Below are 21,123 nucleotides of genomic sequence, written 5' to 3' on the forward strand. Positions count from 1 at the left end.
ATTGCAGCATTGCATTTAAACAAAATTAACACCTTCACATACACTTAACCTGTTCTGCAGTAACTTTATAAAAATGTCCAGGCAAGAGGTTTTCCCACTTCCATTGCTAAAATAAATGTCCTTGGCTCTCCTTGCATCCTTCTACAGATACATTACTCTGCAGCTAGCCATATTCCTTGTCCTTGGGAAACAAAGAAAATACTTAAGGGGGGGGGGGGCTTTATTGCCTGCTCCCACTGCTTAAAGAGCAATCTATTTTAAAAGTCATATGTTAAGTTTACTCTCCAATGTTTTATCAGTGGTTTGATGTGTCAATTCTATTTCAAACCCTGGAAAATCAGAAACTGGCATGTAGTTCACCAGTCAAATAAATCCTTTACCCCCCCCCACATACACCACCGCCCCCCCCCCAGTTGCTAGCCCTCATGAGGGGAAGATCCAGGCTCATACCTAGAAAGCTTATACTTAGTTGAGCTTTAAGGTGCTACTGGAACATCTTTCAATACAGTCATACCTTGGGATACCTCAGCTTAAATATTTTTGGGTTGCGCTCTGCGGCGACCCAGAAGTAACGGAGAGTGTTACTTTCGGGTTTCGCAGCTCGTGCATGCACAGACGCTCAAAATGACATCACGCGCATGCACGGAAGTGGCGAGACGCGACCCGCGCATGCGCAGACGTGCAGTTGCATCTTATGTTCGCTTCAGGATGCGAACGGGGCTCCAGAACGGATTCCATTCGCATCCAGAGGTACCACTGTATTTTTTTTTTAATCATTCATCATTGTTATTTATTACGACAGACCAAAACGGCTAAATTACCTGAATTCTTTTCAGATGGTTATGTGCATTCCTGTACCGACTTCAAAATGTGCTTATTTGTTTGTAAAAATATTTATATCCCTCCATATTGTAATAAATATATCACAGCAGTTTACAACAATATCAAAACATAAAACCAAAGAATAAAATCATAAAGATAAAAACAAGTTAAAAGCAAAATAAATTAAGAACAAACATCAACAGACTATTGTGGGGGGTTGCCTGCACAGGCCTGGTGGAAGAGAAAAGTTTACAGCAAGTGTAGCAAGTGTTTCAAAGTTAGTACAGAAAGTGCCTGCTGAATCTCTAGTGGCAGGGTGTTCCACAGGACTGGGCTGATGACACTGAAGGCTCTGTTTCTCATTGTTGTCAAACAGGACTCACCACCTCTGGGAATAACTAAAGATGCTCCTGCAGATGAACTTAGTGATCAAGCTAGAATATAAGGGTTCTGGCAATCCCTGAGGCTTCCTGGACCCAAGTTGTTCAGGACTTTGTAAAGCAATACAAGAACCTTGAACCTGCCTGAGTAGAGATGCTAAGCTACCCCTGCTGATTGGGAGGGGGGGCTGGTTATTCTGCTGAGTGGGACCTCTGCCCCAAAGCCCTGTCCTGCCAGCACCCACCGCTGGTCCTAAGACTCCCACAACAGTAGTTTCAGCAGCTCGTACTTGCAGCTCACATGCCCCCCAGTGAAGCTACATCCATACAACAAAGCCATCTCTTCCAAATGAGTCATCTCCAACTACTGAAAAAACAAAGTTCAGCATGTGCCGCCTTAACACACCCATTGGAAGGAGGTGGGGCGGTCGCAATTAGATAAGACAATGCTGCATGTCATATGTATGTTGTAAACAAGTTAGGAACTGATACCAAGTCAGTAACACCCACATGCCAACCCTCCGGAATTGACAAGGGTTCAAAGAAAAGGAAACTGCTTTGTTCATCAGCCTGGGTGCTGTTGGAGGAACTGCTGGAAAAGCAAATTTAACTGCAGGGCTTAACCATTTGCTTTCCTATGCATTTGGAACCACAAGTGACCCCAAATGAGTATAAAGATATATGTCAACATTTTTTCTCCAGCCAACGCCACTACTAATAGCCTGATGCAATGTTCAACCATGTTTCAAACCTCCCTTCCACAGCATTTTTTTAAATGAATGTTTTACTAAAAGGGCACTGGGGTTCGTTAGACCCCAATTAAAGTAAATAGCAGGGCAGGGAGACATGGCGTATCCCAGGAAGTGTGGTATAAATGCCCACAACATACCGAAAATGTTTTAACAGCACAATAGGCTGCTTTATGCTTATGCTACAATTAACTGTTCAGTACTTTTGGATTTTATTATTTTTGCATCCAGCGAGTTTTGATCTGAAAGAAAAAGGAAGGTCTCTCAGACCCCACAGGAATTTACACCACAAAGGATTACAGAACCCAGATAACATCAGAGTGCCCCAGGAGGTGCTAATGAACTCCCCATGCATGATGCACCGTAATCCTTGTCAGTTTCAGTTATTGACATTCAACATACATATTATCGAATACCTCTTTTTGCAAAGGTACCCTGTAATCAAATTGCAAACATAGGAAGCTACCTTATACCAAGTCAGACAGTATTGTCTACACTGGCTGGCAGAAGCTGGCAGAAGCTCTCTAGGGTTTTGAGCGGGGGAGGGGAGCATCTGCAGCCCTAGCTGGAGATGCTGTGGACCTTCTGCATGCAGGACACATGCTCTTCCTTTAGGCTACAGTCCTTCCAATTAATAAAATGCTTTTTACCAGCATAGCAGCTACTTATGTAGAGGCTATCTGAGCATCTCTCTTGGAAAAGGCTCCATCCATAGAAGTATGAACTTATAAACAAGCTTGGGAAGGGCTATTTGTGTTGCTCCTGGTTTCTGGAGGCTCTTTGTATCTGCAAGGAAGTTGGGCAAGTGTATGTATGATTTTCAATTCTCCATGGTCTTCATTTTACATTCTGTCCTGAAGAACAGATGTACACACACCCCACAAAACACCCCACCACTTCTCTAGCCCTGTCTGCGTCTGAAGGGGGAACATGTGCAGAATTTTATGTGTGCCTCTAAATTACACAGAAGTAGATCCTCAAGGGCATTTCCTTCTGGGCAACCTTCCAATGCCAGCGGTGGATGGCAAAAGCGGGCAGAGAAACAAACGTGAATTTCACATTTTTAAAGTAGGCTACTTTTCACTCTCACTCATACTGTTCTATCCTCCATCAAGACAAGCATCCATTCCAGGCAGGCAGAAACACACAACAAGAGTTCAAAGTGGAACCAGCGAGATATAAGACCTGGGGAGGGTGCTTTGGACGAGAGCCTTGGCGGCCAGATAGAGGGGGCGAGGGCCACATCTGGCCCCTGGGCCTGAGGTTCTCCAGTCCTGCCAGGTCAACCTTTGGTTTCTCCCTCTGAGCTTTTTAAAAGGAAATGCCCCAAACGTCAGGCACATATACCCTTCGGACTCAACCCAAGGCACTTTCAAATGTGCTTATTCTGTACTCTTGATATCTGTGCCAAAGTACAAAATGTAAAACGTAGGGTGCTGCTTTACACCAGGCCAGGTTCTTTGTCTGTCTAGGCCAGCACTGCCATCTGACTGACAATGGATCTCCGGGGTCTGAGGCAGAGGTTGGATGGCCATGAATGATGGAGCTGAGATTCCTGCATTGCAGGGGGCTGGACTAACTGACCAACTCTACGATTCTATACATTATGCTCTTAGCAAGGATGCCTGCATTCGGATTAATCACAACGCCTGGAAGCATCCATGAATGTGTGAAATCCCACAACTATGCCACGCTTTCCAGTGGAATCAGTTTATGTATTCAACATTATATCATCTGGTGATAACTCATCAAGTGATATGGGATGCTCCTAGACCGTTAATATTTTGCAAGTGGGATTCAATTGCATATCAGCAAATTAGGGCTGTGCTATTAAAGTGAATATGGTGCTATTGTGCAGCAAACCCACTTCAAAAATCAAAACAAAACCCGAAACTGGTTTTTTTGTGGGGAAAGAAAACTGATGTGGGAATAGACTGGAAACTGTGTTGTCAGGAGACATCATATAACCCACCAACAAAATGAAACAAAAGCCAAATGGAGAGTGGGGGACCCCAAAATTGATTCTATCTGGGCATGCTCAGTGGCCAAAGAATGGAAACTGACTGTGGGGCAGGTGTGTGGGGAAAGAGAGAATCGCATGAGGTGCCTGGACCACTGAAAAGCAGCACGGCATGCTGCAACGTTTTGTTGCAGGTCCCACTTCTTCTTTCTCAATGGAGATCTGGAGACTGAACTTGGGAGGTTCTGTAGTGGATGCAAAGGATGCCCGGAGCCTCCCTCAAACTGATAAAGGAGACCACTGCGGTGGGGGGACACCAAGCGACATTAAGGAAGAAGAGACCACACATGGGGAAGTGAGTTATGTGTACATGAAAACATCCATGTATGTATGACTAATGTGAGAAGAGGAACTCGTAGATCAAAATGTGGGAGAACCCAAAGATTCCACAAAAGAGGGTCAGAAGCGTGCCTGCGAAGGCAAAAGGAAGGGAAGTGCTTTTTAAAAAAATGTTTTATAAAACATTGGTGTGGGGCCATGCAGACTGCCACTAGAATAAAGGATGCTAGGATGCTCAGTCAAGGCACGAAGGATTAGAAGCAGCCTGTTCAGTCCATTATATCCACTTTGAGGAAGTACAGTGGTACCTCGGGTTAAGAACTTAATTCATTCTGGTAATATTTCTGGGTTAGTGGAGTCTGTAACCTGAAGCATATGTAAGCTGAAGTGTATATAACCTGAGGTACCACTATATTCCAAGCAGCTTCTGAATCGAAAAATAAAATACACCTAGAGAAGTTAGAAAGAGTAACATCATGGGAGGTCTGCACACTTTAGCTGTGTTCAGGTGACAGCCTAAATACACAAACTCTGTATCGTAGGTTGGTGGGGCAGACGTGCGCACACAACCCCCACCCCAATGTGCCCAGACACATTGTCCCAGACCTTCAGCCCCCAACCTCTCCCCATGCTGAGTGGGAAGGTCTGCAAGAGATATTTTTCTTCCGTCCCTCCACTTGCTCAGGGACCAGAGTTTGCCTAGTCCAGCAAACGTCTGGACACATCTTGTCCACATATGTGCTTGTACAAGTTGGTGTCCTGCAACAGAATTCAACATTCTGGGACTCTGTGGCCCTTTTTCTTCTTAAATTTTCTAGTTCTTATGGCTGAAGAGATAAGGAACTATAAGGAGAGATGAACTATAAGGAGGAAATATGAACTATAAGGATGAACTATAAGGAGAGATGAGCATGAATCACGCCGGCCAGGACATGAAATGTTTTGCATTCTGCACCGTTTGTTGCCATAACCATAATGCAGCCACAAGCACAGAGACTTATGCCAAACATCAGTTGTTCAGATTACATAGCCCGTAGCTTTCCTGGGCACTGAGTAGGCCTGGGTGATACATCACCCAGGACTGGTATGATGGCCAGAGTGCAATAGCAGCTTCACCTGGTGGCATACTGCGAGTGAAGCTGCCAGCGCTCCCAAGTCTCTCTGCGCCCAGTGGCAGGCAGTGGCGTAGCGTGGGTTGTCAGCACCCGGGGCAAGGCAAGTAATTTGCGCCCCCTAACCCGTGGATTTGCGCCCCCTAACCCTAACCCCCAGATGTTGCGCCCGGTGCGGCCGGCCCCCCCTGCACCCCCCACGCTACGCCACTGGTGGCAGGGACAAGTAACTCTGGCCCGGGCTTGAAATTGAGTGGATGGGTGAAGGAGCGTGGAGAATCAGGCGGGGGGGGGGGTGAAGGAGTGGTGAGATCAGCTGGATGCACACCAGAGCTCAGAGGAGAAATCAGAGGGGAAGGGACTGGGGGCTGGGGAGGCTAGTGAGCAATCCAAAGCAGGGAGACAGCACTCATCCTTGCCCGCTCCTAGCTTGCTGTGTGTGTGTGTGTGTGTGTGTGTGTGTGTGTGTTGCATCCCCATCTCATAGTGTTTGGCTGGTGATACATTCCAATGTTAGGCTGGTGATACATCCCGATCTGCTCTGGCACCCAAGGTGCAAAACCCTCCTATGGACAGGGCTGACATGTGCAAAGCAGGCCCAACCAAGTAAGAAGCAAAGAGAGGCAACAGATCTTTTACCTGCAGGGAAGCCAAGTGCAATCCTGTATCGAGGAACTGGTCTTGCAGAGCAAGGATGCACAACAACACATTTCTAACTGTAAGTCCTACTGAATTCAATGGGGCTTACTCCCAGGTCAGAGAGTACAATTGCAGCCTGAGTACGGTTCCAGCTCATGTCACTTTCACCAGCCCTAAGTGATCAGCCCTAAGTATGTTCTGTCCTTTTTCTACATTATCTGCACAAAAGTTTGCATTTAAATACATATTTTGAATATATTGTATTTCAAAACATTGGGTTGTGTCAAATGCTAATCATTCTAAGAGCAAACCCACTGAATTCAACGGACTTGGCTAATTTATGGTTTACTCTAAGTAGAAGTTAGTTGGATACAACCAACTATGTCAAAATAATAAAACACCTCAATGTTTCGCATTGTATTTTATCTTACAGGCCACATTCTTAAAAACATTATACGGTTGATAGTTTTGAGACAAGAACTGCAACACAGACAGACTTGCTATGTTCTACTCTGGGCATTAGTACAATTTGTATTGCAAAGATCAAATTCCTCCAGTGTCCCTAGCAGAGAGAGAAGGTAAAGTCCAGGGGTTTCCAAAGCACAACATCTCACATCATCATAGGGGTAGGAAGACACTGGAATCTTGCTTGGAGTTCAAGTGGGCACTTAAAGAATTTCACTCTTTTCACTCTTCTGTTCCACCAGAAAGAGAGAGAGAGCCAGCAATCAAGGACAACCAACAAGCACCCCTTGACTCCAGTTGGTCCTGGCAGGGCAGACAATAGCATGCAGCAAGATTTCTTGCCTTTCTCTTCTCAGTGAGAACCTGAACATGTGCAGAGTCCTTGGCTGGATCAAGATGGGTGGCCCATCTAGACCAGCATTCAATTTCCGGCAATGGCCACCCAAACACTTTTGCGAAGCCCCTAAGCAGAACATGAAGGCAACGCACCTACTTGCTATAGTTCACCACATGATATTCAGAGGTACACTGCCTCTGTCCTTGGAGGTTCTGCTTAGCTTCCATGGACAATAGCCACTGATAGACTTGCCCACTATGAATTCGTCTGACTCCCAATCAAAGGTGTCAAGCTGAATGCCCTACATTGCTCATAAAGATTTATTTCTTTATGCCTCGAAGTTCCAGCAACAACCCAAGTCCATCTATTGCCTACATTCAGGTTGTGAGCACTGCTGGTTATGTAGCCAAAATGGTACTATTCACAAACAAAAGAGGGAGGCTTCAGTAGACTTCAGGGAACCCAGAAGGTTTGCACAAATAATAATAAAAACTTGTAAGAGAGAGAGGTAACTGTGCAGTTGGGACTAAAAGTTCAGTATTACATTTACTTAATACAGTCGTACCTTGGATCCCAAACACCTTGGAACTCAGACATTTTGAATCCCGAATACTGCAAACCCGGAAGTGACTGTTCCGGTTTGCAAACGTTCTTTTGGAACCCGAATGTCCAACAGGGCTTCCACGGCTTCTCATTGGCTGCAGGAGCTTCCTGCAGTCAATCAGAAGCTGCGCTTTGGTTTTCGAACGTTTTGGAAGTTGAACGGACTTCCGGAACGGACTCCATTTGACTTCCAAGGTACGCGTGTACTAAAGTACTTTAAAGGAGCAAGGACAGGAAGTCAGTGAGGCAATGGAAGGGAATACTGTAAGCTGGAATACTGAATAGGGAGACCTTCATGCTGCAACATTTTGTTGCAGCTCCTTGTCTTTTTCTTTTCTTTTAAACTCACTTATGAATCTTCCCTCCTGTCAATATTTCTGCCCACCCTCCTGCAACCTGCTGCCCCCCAGACGTTTAGGACCACAACTCCCAGCCTTCCTGGCTGGGGCTGGCGGGAGCTGTAGAAGAGAACACCTGAAAGGCACCTGGGTGGGGAAGGCCCCTTCAGCCTCTCCTTCCAGGTAAGGCGCTCCAACTCACAGGTCTGTTTTGCTTGCCCTTTTCTTCAGCTTTCCCAGCTCAAAGACATCCTTTCTGAGATAAGGTGACCAGAACAGAACTGAAAAGAAAACCATTTATAAAAAACGTTTGGGAAACCTCTAGCCTAGGTGTTGATTGGTAACTAGGCCTCAAACCTCATGGTTTTATGACTTCACTCATATCAAAATGGGTTGGGCCACCCATACTGCATGGGGGTCGGGGAGCTCCTTCTCGCCCCGTGGCACCCTGGATTTCTGCCCTGATGCCACCCTGGTGGGGGCTTAAAAGGCAAAATAAGGCAAGTCAAAGGAAAACACAGTGCTGGGAGCATGGAATAAAACTGGAAGTTGAAAGAAAAGGATGCCATTTTGCAGTGACATGAGAGCAGCAATCTTTGGGGGAAGATTGGAAGAGGCATTGGGGAAGAGGTTGCATCAAGGAACCAGACATAACTCTCCCCCTCACCCTTTTACAATTATTACAACAACCCTGTGAGGCAGAGCAGGCCAGCTTCACCTAGCAAGCTTTGTGGCCAGGCCAGCATTTGAACTCAAGTCTCTCCAGTCTAAATCCAGTGCTCTAACCCCCAAGACCCAGCGAACACGAACAGGACTTGGTTTTGGCCAGGGCCCCGCTTAGTCCCACCTCCTGTTTTCAGTTAAGCACTCTGCACGAGAACGTGTGAAGTGTCTCTGAGCACATACAAAGCGCCTCACTGAGCAACCTCAACCAACTCTTACACCATTGAGAATAGAGGAAAACACATCTGGGTCACAATGTTGGACTGCAACTCCCACCAGTCCCAGCCAGCACAGGGATGAAGGGATGATGGGAGTTGGAGTCCAGCAACATGTGGGGACCCACAGGCATTAGTCTTCACCGGGCATAAAAGACCCACCACTAGGCATCACAGCCTGACCGAGGGTTAGTCACAAGAGCACATAAATATATTGTACAAATCAGTGTTTTCCCAGTTGTTGCTGGACTACAACTCCCATCATCCCTAGCTAGCAGGACCAGTGGTCAGAGATGATGGGGGAGCAGCTTAGTCCAACATCAGCTGGAGACCCAAGTTTGAGAAGCACTGGTATAGAGATATACAGAAATGGGCACACAGGTGGACGTCTACTTTTAATGGGGGGGGGGGGCTGGCTCAGTGCCAATTTTGTTGTGCTTGTAAGTTTCTAAGAAATTGTGTGTGTGTGTGTGTATTTCTACATGTGCTGTATACATTTTTAACTCTATTAATGTTTAATTGTTTTTAATGATTTCTCCCTTATGTTTTTAGCTGCTCTTATTTTATCTGTAAGCTGCTTTGAGGGAAAAGGTATTATTATTAATTAAGATTGCTGGATGACTGTTCCAAGCAGTGCCATTTTTCTAAAAAAGAGGTGCCGGAACTCACCATGAACGCCTCCCTTGTTCTCTTTTAATGGCATTGATGCCCACCTGAGAGGAGCTAGAACTGAGTGAGCTCTGGCTGAAAAAAAGCCCTGGTTCCAAGACAGTTTAACTTGGGAAGGATGACTTCTATGGAAAAGCCCCATAAGTAGACCATCAAAGCAGAGAGTGACCTTTGTCAGAACATGCAGCCTTACACCCCCCACCTCAACTCACACAGAGCAATGCTTCCTTATTCCACATTTACAACCCTCCGCAGCGTGAATCAGAGGTCCCTCTGGGTGTGGAGCAGAGGGAATCCACCCGCCTCTCTCTCCCCATCCAGGCGGGATGACAGATCAGAAAAAGGTGTTAATGGGTAACCAATCAGCTTAAAGGATCTTGAATGCTCTCCTCCTGAAACTTTCAAAGAAGAAGAGGGGGGGTGTGGAGACTGGAGAGAGAAGGAAGAAGGAAGATTTATTCCTCCCGAGTTCAAGAGCTATGGTGGAGTTAACGTTTGCCCAAACGCTCTGCAATCCTACACACGCTCCCTCCGGGAGTAAGGCCCATTGAACTCAATGGGTGGTGTTTTTGAGCCGACCCGCGCCGGAAAATGTAACCATTCACACAAACGAGGGTGTTATCTGATCTAAGACGGGGTGGGGGTGGGGGTGGCAGCTCTGCTGTAGGATGGACTTTATCCAGGGCGAGGAGAGCGGGGAATAGTGCTGGGAAGGAAACTCAGCAAGCAAGCAGAGGGTTAATTCAGATGGTGCTGGGCGCGTCCCCACGACCCGGGCCAAGGAAGAAGAGGCAGGCGGCACGCGTGTTGTTGCACGTGGGAACCGCAAGTAAAGTAAGGGGCGGGGGCGGGGGGAGAGCAATCCCTCTGCCTGCGATCACTCACCGACGCCGTACTTCTCGCGCTTGGTCGGGATCCAGCGGGCCATGCCGGGGCTGGGAGGGATCCCCTCCCCGCTCGCTCTCTCGCTCTCTGCCTCTTCCGCGCTCGGTGCTTCCAGCCCGCAGGCGGCTCCAAGTCAGCCCCCTCCGGCCTGCGCGGCTCCCGGCTCCGCCGCCGCCATGCTCAGCTCAGGGGCGGGATCCGGCCCGCGGCGCTGCCCTCTCCGCCGCAGAAGTGCCCTCCCGCAGCCGCCGGGCGCCGCCGTCCACGGAGGAACTTTCCTGCGCTGCTCCGCCCGGCCGGCCCGAGGGTGCAGCAGCAGAAGCAGCAGCAGCAGCAGCAGCAGCGCCGCCGCCGAGTCAGAGCGCAGGGGCGGGATCACCTGCTCCGCCCTGCTGCCCGCCACGGGGAAGGGCTGGCGGCAGACGGGCAGCGGGGCTTCCTCGGGATCCCAGTCCTGGGGGGAAGCATCCCGGCACTCAGCTTCGCAAGTGGACTTACTCCCGGGAAAGCGCTGGCGAGGAGAGCAGCCTTACCTGCGGTTCCAGGGCTTCCAAGGAAGGGAGTTTGCCTTCCTGTGCAAAGGGCAGGGGGGCAAAGGGTGAAAGCCCCCTCCCGCCGCCTCCGTCCCCATCTGGATCAGCCTGACTTCGGTTTACTTTTAAAAGAAAAAGCTGGGAAACCTCATTCATGCAGCCGCTCATGACTTGGATGGGGTCATGTCTAGTTTGGCCCTTATGGTATGTGTTATATGCCTTCAGCTCTGTACCAACTTACTTGGGAATATGCCCCATGGAACTCAGTAGGCTTACTTCTGAGTAGATCTCTACAATGCCATGATTGCATGAATAGATAAGGGTGGGATTGCACTGTAACCCTCTGCCTCTGTGGGGTAGTTTTGCTTATTCACTCCTTTTATTTGTGCCCATAGCGGCTTGCAACAAAGAGGAATGCAATTCAAACACTAAAAAACAAAATAAAAAAATTCCTTCCAGTAGCACCTTAAAGACCAACTAAGTTAGTTCTTGGTATGAGCTTTCGTGTGCATGCACACTTCTTCAGATACACTTCAGATATACTTCTTCAGATACACTTCAGATACACTTCTTCAGATGCACACAAAAGCTCATACCAAGAACTAACTTAGTTGGTCTTTAAGGTGCTACTGGAAGGAATTTTTTTATTTTGACTATGGCAGACCAACACGGCTACCTATCTGTAACTAAAAAACAAGAATGTGTTTCAAACAAACAAACACTACAAAAACAATCTTATAATAACATGGCAATGCAATAACAACCTGACAACATACAAAATACCATATTCCAATACATATATAACAATATTACATAAACAGCATTCAGGATCCAATAGTAAAAATAACAAGGGAGCGTCACAGTTTCACATTCATCCTAGAAATACTCAGTCCTTCTTAGACAAAGGATTTTAGCTGGAAAAGCTCTCACAGAGCAGCTTGCAAATCCACAGAAATAATGCAGCCCCTTCCCTCAGGCTTACAGTATAAAAAGACCCAACAAGTAAGGAAAAATGGGTGAGGAGGGAAAAGGAAAACAAGCAAACTGTGAAGGGACGAAAGGCCTAGCCTTGCTGGTGAGAGCAGGAGAGAGAAAGAATGATAGTTCTGTGTGGTCTACTGCTTCTTTTCCTCTTCTAAAGAGAAGAAAATCCAGCCATAATAATAATAATAATAATAATAATAATAATAATAATAATAATAATAATAATAAAATTAATAGTACCCCACCCATCTGACTGAGTTGCCCCAGCTTTCCTCATTTCAGCTGCCTAAGTTAGGCTAAAGAAGTCATTTTGCAGTTGTAATTTTTAAACAATTGGGAGTCGGAAATCCTTACTGATCACTGCCAATCACCTAAATATCTACCTGATCTAATTTCTGCACAGCGATTGATATGCACAATCCAACTGTTAAGCTGAGAGGCACAAATTCGAGAGAATAGATTCTTAGAAACCATATACCTTCTAAATAAATGAATTAGAGGGTGGAGGAGCATTTGATTTTAGCAACATGATACTTGGCCTAGGAGAGCAGCATATTTTACACTCTCTTCAGTATATTTTGCAATCAGTGGTGGGTTTCTGGCTCTGTGGCAGTGAAGGTGCTATCAGGCGATTGCCCTAAAAAAGCTTTTTTTACCTCTTGAAATATGGCAACGCTATCAATCTCCTGATAGCCCCTCCACTGCCCCCAAATCAGGATCCACCCTATTTTTTTGTGACTGGTTTTTTGTTGTTGTTGTTAGTTTTAAAACTATGTTAGACTGTATTTTAAACTGTTATAACCTACCCTGGACCTCAGGGTGAAGGGCAGGTAATAAAATAAGGATGATGATGATGATACAACCCAACAAATATCTGGTAAAAGAAGGAGGAAAAAGAAATGGGATCCCAAATGCATGTTTGGGTTAAAGGCAGGTTTTGGGTCACAGGGGTGAGAAATTCATTCAGTTTGCATTTAAAGGCGGACCCATCAAATTTTCAAAACAATATGCAAACTGAGACATGGCTCAAAATCTACACTTCTCCAAATTTTGTAATGCAGTTCTGCAGCCAAGTATAATGCTTAAAGGAAAAGGTAAAGGGACCCCTGACCGTAAGGTCCAGTCGTGGACGACTCTGGGGTTGCGGCGCTCATCTCGCTTTATTGGCTGAGGGAGCAGGCGTACAGCTTCCGGGTCATGTGGCCAGCAGGACTAAGCCGCTTCTGGCGAACCAGAGCTGTGAACGGAAACTACATTTACCTTCCCACCAGATAAGTACCTACTTATCTACATGCACTTTGACGTGGTTTCGAACTGCTAGGTTGGCGGGAGCAGGGACAGAGCAACAGGAGCTCACCCCGTCAAGGGGATTCGAACCGCCGACCTTCTAATCGGCAAGTCCTAGGCTCTCTGGTTTAACCCACAGCGCAACCCCGTCCCACGTATAATGCTTACAAAAATGCATAAGCTAGGGGAAGGTGTGCAGAACAACACCTATAGTTCTGAAAATAGCATACAAAAATTCATTATATGGTGGAAAGTTGCTTGCTGAAATTGTATATTAGTCCAAACTGCACACAGAAATATGTGGTGAAATGCACACTAAACTGCTGGTGTATTTTCATGATGATTTGCTTTTTTGTTTTTGAAAAAAAACAGATTGTTACCGAAATGTGAAGAACAGAATTTAAGACTGGAACATTAAGAAGCTTGGACAACTGAAATTCACATCCCAAGAGATGCGTCCATCCCTTGTGATCCCTGCCTTGCTAGCGATGAATAAACATGGGCCAGCGCTTTAAAGAGGAGGGAAATGCTTTACCCAGGAGGACCCATGATGACGACATTCAAGTCATGCCCTAAAATGCTGTCGCCAGCCTTTCTTGCTGCGCGGTGCCGCTCTGTTTCCAGGCAGGGTTTTAAAGAAATGAAGGGAAAGATGGCCAAGCATGCAAAAGGAAGGGAGATAGTAGTAATGGGGGACTTCAATTACCCGGATATTTGTTGGATGTCAAACTCAGCCAAGAGCATAAGGTCAAACAGATTCCTCACTGGTCTTGCAGACAACTTCATTGTCCAGAAAGTGGGAGAAGCAACAAGAGGAACAGCCATTTTAGATCTGGTCCTAACCAATGTTGATGACCTGGTTAGTGGGGTAGAAGTGGAAGGATCATTAGGCGCGAGTGATCATGCTCTTCTGAAGTTTACTATACAGCGGAAAGGAGCAGCCAAGCATACTAGGACTCAATTTCTTGACTTTAAGAAAGCCGACTTCATAAAACTTAGGGAAGTGCTGGGTGAGATCCCATGGACAGTAATACTAAAAGGAAAGAGAGTTCATGATGGCTGGGAGTTTGTTAAGAGGGAGATAGTAAAAGCACAACGTCAGGCAATACCAATGAGACGGAAACATGGAAGGTGCCTAAAGAAGCCAGGGTGGCTATCTAAAGAACTTTTAACTGAGTTAAGATTAAAAAAGGATGTGTACAAAAAATGGAAAAGGGGGGAAACCACCAAAGCATTCAAACAAATAGCCAGCACGTGTAGACACAAAGTCAGAAAAGCTAAAGAACAGAATGAACTCAGGCTTGCTAGAGAGGTTAAAAGCAACAAAAAAGGCTTTTATGGGTATGTTCGTAGCAAAAGGAAGAACAAAGAAACAATGGGGTCACTCAGAGGAGAAGATGGTGAAATGCAAACAGGGGACACAGAAAGGGCTGAACTACTCAATGCCTTCTTTGCCTCAGTCGTCTCCGATAAAGAAAACAATGCCCGACCTGAAGAATTTGGAGCAAATGATTCAGCAGAGGAAACACAGCCCAGAATAACTAAGGAGATAGTACAAGAATACTTGGCTAGTTTAGATGTGTTCAAGTCTCCAGGGCCAGATGAACTGCATCCAAGAGTATTAAAAGAACTGGCAGATGTGATCTCAGAACCACTGGCAGTCATCTTTGAGAATTCCTGGAGAACAGGCGAAGTCCCGGCAGACTGGAGGAGGGCAAATGTTGTCCCTATTTTCAAAAAGGGGAAAAGAGAGGACCCAAATAATTACCGCCCAGTCAGTCTGACATCAATACCAGGGAAGATTCTGGAGCATTAAGCAAACAGTCTGTGAGCACCTAGAAAAGAATGCTGTGATCACGAATAGTCAGCATGGATTTCTGAAAAATAAGTCATGTCAGACTAACCTGATCTCGTTTTTTGACAGAATTACAAGCCTGGTAGATGAAGGGAACGCAGTGGATGTAGCCTACCTTGATTTCAGCAAGGCATTTGACAAGGTGCCCCATGATATTCTTGTAAAGAAGCTGGTAAAATGCGGTCTTGACTATGCTACCACTCAGTGGATTTGTAACTGGCTGACTGACCGAACCCAAAGGGTGCTCATCAATGGTTCCTCTTCATCCTGGAGAAGAGTGACTAGTGGGGTGCCACAGGGTTCTGTCTTGGGCCCGGTCTTATTCAACATCTTTATCAACGACTTGGATGATGGACTCAAGGGCATCCTGATCAAATTTGCAGATGATACCAAACTGGGAGGGGTGGCTAACACCCCAGAGGACAGAATCACACTTCAAAACGACCTTGACAGATTAGAGAACTGGGCAAAAACAAACAAGATGAATTTTAACAGGGAGAAATGTAAAGTATTGCACTTGGGCAAAAAAAATGAGAGGCACAAATACAAGATGGGGGACACCTGGCTTGAGAGCAGTACATGTGAAAAGGATCTAGGAGTCTTGGTTGACCACAAACTTGACATGAGCCAACAGTGTGACGCGGCAGCTAAAAAAGCCAATGCAATTCTGGGCTGCATCAATAGGAGTATAGCATCTAGATCAAGGGAAGTAATAGTGCCACGGTATTCTGCTCTGGTCAGACCTCACCTGGAGTACTGTGTCCAGTTCTGGGCACCACAATTCAAGAAGGACACTGACAAACTGGAACGTGTCCAGAGGAGGGCAACCAAAATGGTCAAAGGCCTGGAAACGATGCCTTATGAGGAACGGCTAAGGGAGCTGGGCATGTTTAGCCTGGAGAAGAGGAGGTTAAGGGGTGATATGATAGCCATGTTCAAATATATAAAAGGATGTCACATAGAGGAGGGAGAAAGGTTGTTTTCTGCTGCTCCAGAGAAGCGGACACGGAGCAATGGATCCAAACTACAAGAAAGAAGATTCCACCTAAACATTAGGAAGAACTTCCTGACAGTAAGAGCTGTTTGACAGTGGAATTTGCTGCCAAGGAGTGTGGTGGAGTCTCCTACTTTGGAGGTCTTTAAGCAGAGGCTTTACAGCCATATGTCAGGAGTGCTCTGATGGTGTTTCCTGCTTGGCAGGGGGTTGGACTCGGTGGCCCTTGTGGTCTCTTCCAACTCTATGATTCTATGATTCTATGATTCTATGAAAGCCATGGCTTCCTCACAACCAGCAGAAGCTTCTGTATCCCTCTCACTAAGCCAAACATAGTTGTGCATTTTAGTGAATACAAGCGGAACCTGTAACAAAATGTTGCCGTGTAGAATGTTCCTGTTCAGGGTTACAGCCAGCCTATCCCAGTCTTCCTCCTCCATTCTTCCCTGTTTTCTTTTAATTCTTGCTGTCAGCGAGCATGATGTGCCCACTGAGCATGCTCAGTTGTCCTTGGGCTGGAAGAGTAAAAGAAATGATTGTTCCTCTACAGCCTAATGGTACATTCCAGAATTCTGCTGCCTCCTCCTGCTTATCTTGTAGCTCGCTCTTAGACTTAATCAAGACATGTAGAATCAAATTCAAGACACAATCCTGCGATAAAGTTGTACCACTTCAGGCTGCAGGTGAGGGATGCCAGTTTTGAATGCTACTCAAGAACAATATAAACCTCCCTTCACATTATAAATAGACGCACAAAGCAGGGGACATGCTCCAGCTTAGTTCATTCCTTGCTTGCTACTTTTCTCCTTGCAGAGAAGCTTTCAAAAACGAGCTTCCTAACCTCTACAGCGTCCACATCACCGGGATTTGGCCCCAACTCGCTGCATAAGTAGATCTGGCCTTCCTTCTGAAGAAACACTCTTAGGATTCTTTCAACAAATATGCACTGCACCTTTAAAGGTAGGAGTGCTAACCAACACCTGGTCAGCAGTGTTGGGAAAATGCAGCTCAAGGGTTCCTTGCATGCACAAGTTGTTAGTCACCCTGTTCTGGCTGGGATCCTACAATGATACACCCAGTTTCTATTTAAACAGGCCAAAATTTTGCTGCAATTCTGCCTTATGCTTCTTCTCCAAATCTGCCCTGAGCATACTTTGTGTGCTGACTGGCTGTACTTGAGTCAAATATACATAAAAGGCTTTCTTTAAAAAGCCAAAAACAAAATGCAGCATGTCCAGACCAGTGTAGTTTAATGAAGAGTTCAAAATAGGTTGTAATTCCTATTTTCCTTCCCTTGCTCCTTTGCCAGAACAAAGTAGGCTGACCAATGAGAAGGACTCTGGCATTGTGTGGTGCTGTTCTCCAGCCAAACAAGGGATACAAAAATGCCTATGGGGAAGAGTGCATTGGTAAAGGTCAGCATAAATCGCCAGTGCTCAGAGATCTGCACTGGTTGCCAATTTGCTACTGAGCCAAGTTCAAGGTGTTTCTTAACAACTTGGGACCAGTTTACCTATGAGATCGCCTTACCCCGTATTTGCCCACTCAACCACTGTGATCAGTGGAATTGGCACTACTGCGGGTGTCACGTAATTCCTGCATCCGCATTTGTAAGTGCTCCATCATTTAGTGTGGCAGCCCTTACACTTTGGAACTCCTTGCCTATTGATACCTAACAGGCACTGTCACTGTATTCTTTTCTGTGCCTGCTGGAAACATTTTTGTTTAAACAAGCCTGCCTAGATATTTAGAAAGTTGATGTGAGTTTTAATTTGTTTCAATCTGTGGTTGTGTTAACACTTTTTGTAGACTTTAAATTACTGCTGTAAATTATTGCTGTAGTGATAATTTTTATAGTTTTATCTTTTTTCGTAAACGGTTTTGAGTTGTCATCCCCCCCCCCCATCGAGCAGTGTATATATTTTATGAGATAAATAAAAAAAGGGAAGGGAAATGCTTGCAAAATTTGCACAGACCTGAGAAAATTTGCAGGGAAGCCATGAATTTTAAAGTGGCATGATAGTGCTTTTGCGGGGGGGGGGGGGTCTGGATTGGACCCGCCAGCTGGAATAAATTCCCCACTCCAGTTTAAAAGTGTTCAAGCAAATGGAAAGGCAATTCAGCAGAAAGTAATTTAAAACAAGCAAACAGCTATAGCAGTTGTTCTTTTGTAGTGAGCATTTTAGAACCATAGACTCAAAAGGTGGTAGGGAGTCTATCTTCAGAAAGACCAAACATCAAAAGCAAAGCCACACACTTTGGTAGAAAATAAATATAAAAGGAGAGTGTTATAATAAAAGTAATCAGTAGATTATGATTTTGTTAGGTCACATCCACAACTGTACCTTTGACACACATTCAGATCTTTCTCCAAACTGCAGTTGCCAAGATTCTTGGAACAACTGTTCCAAGTGTCCCTATTTTCCAGGGACAGTTCTGAAATTACAAAAGCCACCCCGATTTGATTTGATCCTGGAATGCCCCTGTTTCCCCTGCCAGGGCTGCCACCACTGAACTGGAGGAGGAGGAGCCAGTGCTTGTTCTCAGTGGTGGCAGTGGCGGCTGTGCAGGAGCCCCCTGTTGCCTCTCCATGGCCACTGCTGCCACCAGGACCCAGCCTCAGCCTCACGTGACGCACCGTCTCTGGGGAGACAGGCAGGGCAGGGCTGCCCTGGGCAGGAAGGAAGGCGGAGCAGAGCACAAACCAAGGCTTTGTGCATCCACATCTAAGCTTGCCCCTTTCTAAAATTTATTTGTTGGTGTGTGTTTTTGTAGATCTACCAAAGAAGAAAATGAAATCAGAATCAATGGGTTTTCTCAGGAGGGTGGAGGGTGTGTGTGCTGTGTCCTGTTGGTGCAGCTGTGTGGAAGTATTAGTGGAAGTCAGTGCTAAATGAAGTGACCATTCTGCGTCACAACATAATTTAATTTATTTCTATATTGCCCTTCCTCCCATGGGAACCCAGGGCAATGCTCTGCATAAAAATACAATCTATGCAATAAAAACATTCTTTAAAAATACATTTCTAAAGCTAAAATCACAAAGCAATACCAACTGCTGAAATTTCAGTTGACAGCCATGCCCCAAAGGCAAACAAATATGTCTCCCAATTTGTGTCTGAACACTGTCATTTTTTTAGACATGAAGATGCACTGCCTCACCTGTGAGGAGGACCTGTGGCTCTCTAGACTAACTCCCACCAGTTCCAGTCACTATGGTCAATGGCCAAGAATGATGAGAGTCAAGTCCAACAACGTCTAGAGGGCACCAGGTTGGGGAACACTACTATATAATCTTGGTGTTCATATCTAGATATGTGGAATGTCAGGATTCCACATCCTATCACATGTTCAGCTGTTAACCAAACAAATGCTTTCTCTCTCTTTTTAAATGCACAAAAATAAGCCAATTTATGACCAGAATTTTTTGGGCAGCTTGAGGAGTAGCAGAAGAGATGACTCTCATGCCCCCCTGTGGCTGCAGCAGAGAGTGCAGAAACTACTAACAACCCAAATATTCTGAAGGACAGTTAACTGACAAAGTGGTCTCTAGTCCATGGAAGCTTGCCCTGTAGCCAGTGTATTATCATCAACCTTCAGTGAACTCTGGTGGGTTTTTTTCCACTCTTTATTCATCTTTTTCCCACTCTTTATTCATTTCATTCTTATGAAACATGGAATCATAAAAGCCTTATTAGCAGAGGTGGATTAATTATCTCAAAAGCTGAGCTACTAAGAACATTGGTGGTGGAGGCAACCGTGCCAAGGTTAAATCGCAGCTGGAGTTCTTTGCAAGCAGGCCTGGTGTCAGCTTGCGGCACCCTTGAGCAGCTGCTGGGATCTTAGTGCCCTGGCAGGGCCCTAGGAGAGTCAGAGGCTGCAGCTCAGTGATAGAGCTCCTGGTTTGCATGTGCAAGGTCCCAGGGTCAGTCCCCAGCATCTCCATGTAGAGAGAGAAGATATACCATTAGTTCACCGAGCTCGGTATTAAGTACCCATAAAGCTCAGTATAAGGCTGCTTCCTATATTACCATTGCTGACCCCCTTTAAAAAAACGTTTCCAGTGCTCCCAGTGAGTTCTGGGCAGGTGGAGCTGAGGGATTCACATTTAAATCCCCACCCCAAACCCCTGACTGCTCAGATTCAGCTGGTGATGCTCAGCTCTGCTCACTGGCACCCTCCGACATAGGAGGGGAGCTGCCACCACCCCAAATCTGAAGGTGAGCTTGCTTACATTCACACTTTGGAATGATACACGTGCAAATGAATGGGAGAAGCATTAAACTTTATCTCTGTGAACTGGGGTTTGGCTTCCGACCCTGGGTCAAATTGTTTTCCAAAGTGCGAAATCACAGTCAAAACCAAATCTTGTGGTTGGTGCACAACCCTAACATAAATGGTTCCTTATGCAGGGGGGCTTCCATGAAATGTTGATGAGAAAATACTGGTGGGTATGTTGCACCCATAGCAGGAGATGATTAGGCAACTGGGGATGCAACTCCAACCCCACTTACTTGAGATTAAGTCCCATTGAATTCAATACGATTTACCTCCAAGCAGAAACAGTCAGGCTTGCACTGTAAATCATGACAAACAATGTCTCTGTTTTTCTGCAGAATTGCTCTGCACAGCTACAGAGGGTCTGAATATGAGTCAGAGATTATAGTTCCTCTCTCTCCCTAGTGAAGACAAATACCTGATCATACGACAAGCTATGCAAGTGTTGAATTATCTGTGGGCTCCAGTCATTCTTCATGTCTGAAGCAAGGCAGCAGCAGCAGCATGTCATAAAGAGCCAAATCCTGCAACGAAATGGCAGTTCCCTGCCCATATTTCCTCCTTTATTCCTTTCTGTATCTACATCCCACCCATGAAGAGTTATGACTTTAGTCCAGGCTTACAGGAAAATAAAGCTTTATTTCATAATAAGGATGAACGTGGCCTGAATATAAATGCATGGAAATACAGAAGCTCCATTAAGTGATGCCATCATGCAATATGATTTAAAATACCAACCAAACAGGTCTAGATGAAGAATGTTTTATGACACAAACTTCAGGTTCTTAGTTTTTGAGGCCAAGGTGGCGCTGCGGTCTAAACTATTGAGCCTAGGGCTTGCCTATCAGAAGGTCAGCGGTTCGAATCCCCGCGACGGGGTGAGCTCCCGTTGCTCGGTCCCTGCTCCTGCCCACCTAGCAGTTCGAAAGCACGTCAAAGTGCAAGTAGATAATTAG

General features: G+C 45.8%; 1 protein-coding gene and 1 long non-coding RNA gene across 3 annotated transcripts in view; one reads left to right on the forward strand and one right to left on the reverse strand.

Moving 5' to 3' along the window:
- The window catches only part of DOCK5 (dedicator of cytokinesis 5), a 147,306-nt gene extending 136,849 nt beyond the window's left edge, over positions 1 to 10,457 (reverse strand). Inside the window, exon 1 of one of the 2 annotated variants that reach the window (XM_082200203.1) lies at positions 10,237 to 10,456. In XM_082200203.1, coding sequence (XP_082056329.1) covers positions 10,237 to 10,279 — 43 coding nt within the window. In that variant the 5' untranslated portion in view covers positions 10,280 to 10,456. Of the gene's footprint in view, positions 1 to 10,236 lie in introns of both variants that reach the window. The other variant, XM_082200204.1, reaches the window with a different exon arrangement.
- Positions 10,458 to 16,186: 5,729 nt separating this feature from the next.
- On the forward strand, positions 16,187 to 20,821 carry LOC309519621. Its single transcript, XR_014213893.1, has 2 exons — positions 16,187 to 16,572; positions 20,506 to 20,821. It is a non-coding gene; the product is annotated as an uncharacterized lncRNA (long non-coding RNA).
- Positions 20,822 to 21,123: the final 302 nt, after the last annotated feature.

The sequence above is a fragment of the Podarcis vaucheri genome (genome assembly GCF_965113315.1).
Source record: "Podarcis vaucheri genome assembly, chromosome: 15".
Lineage (NCBI taxonomy): Eukaryota > Metazoa > Chordata > Lepidosauria > Squamata > Lacertidae > Podarcis > Podarcis vaucheri.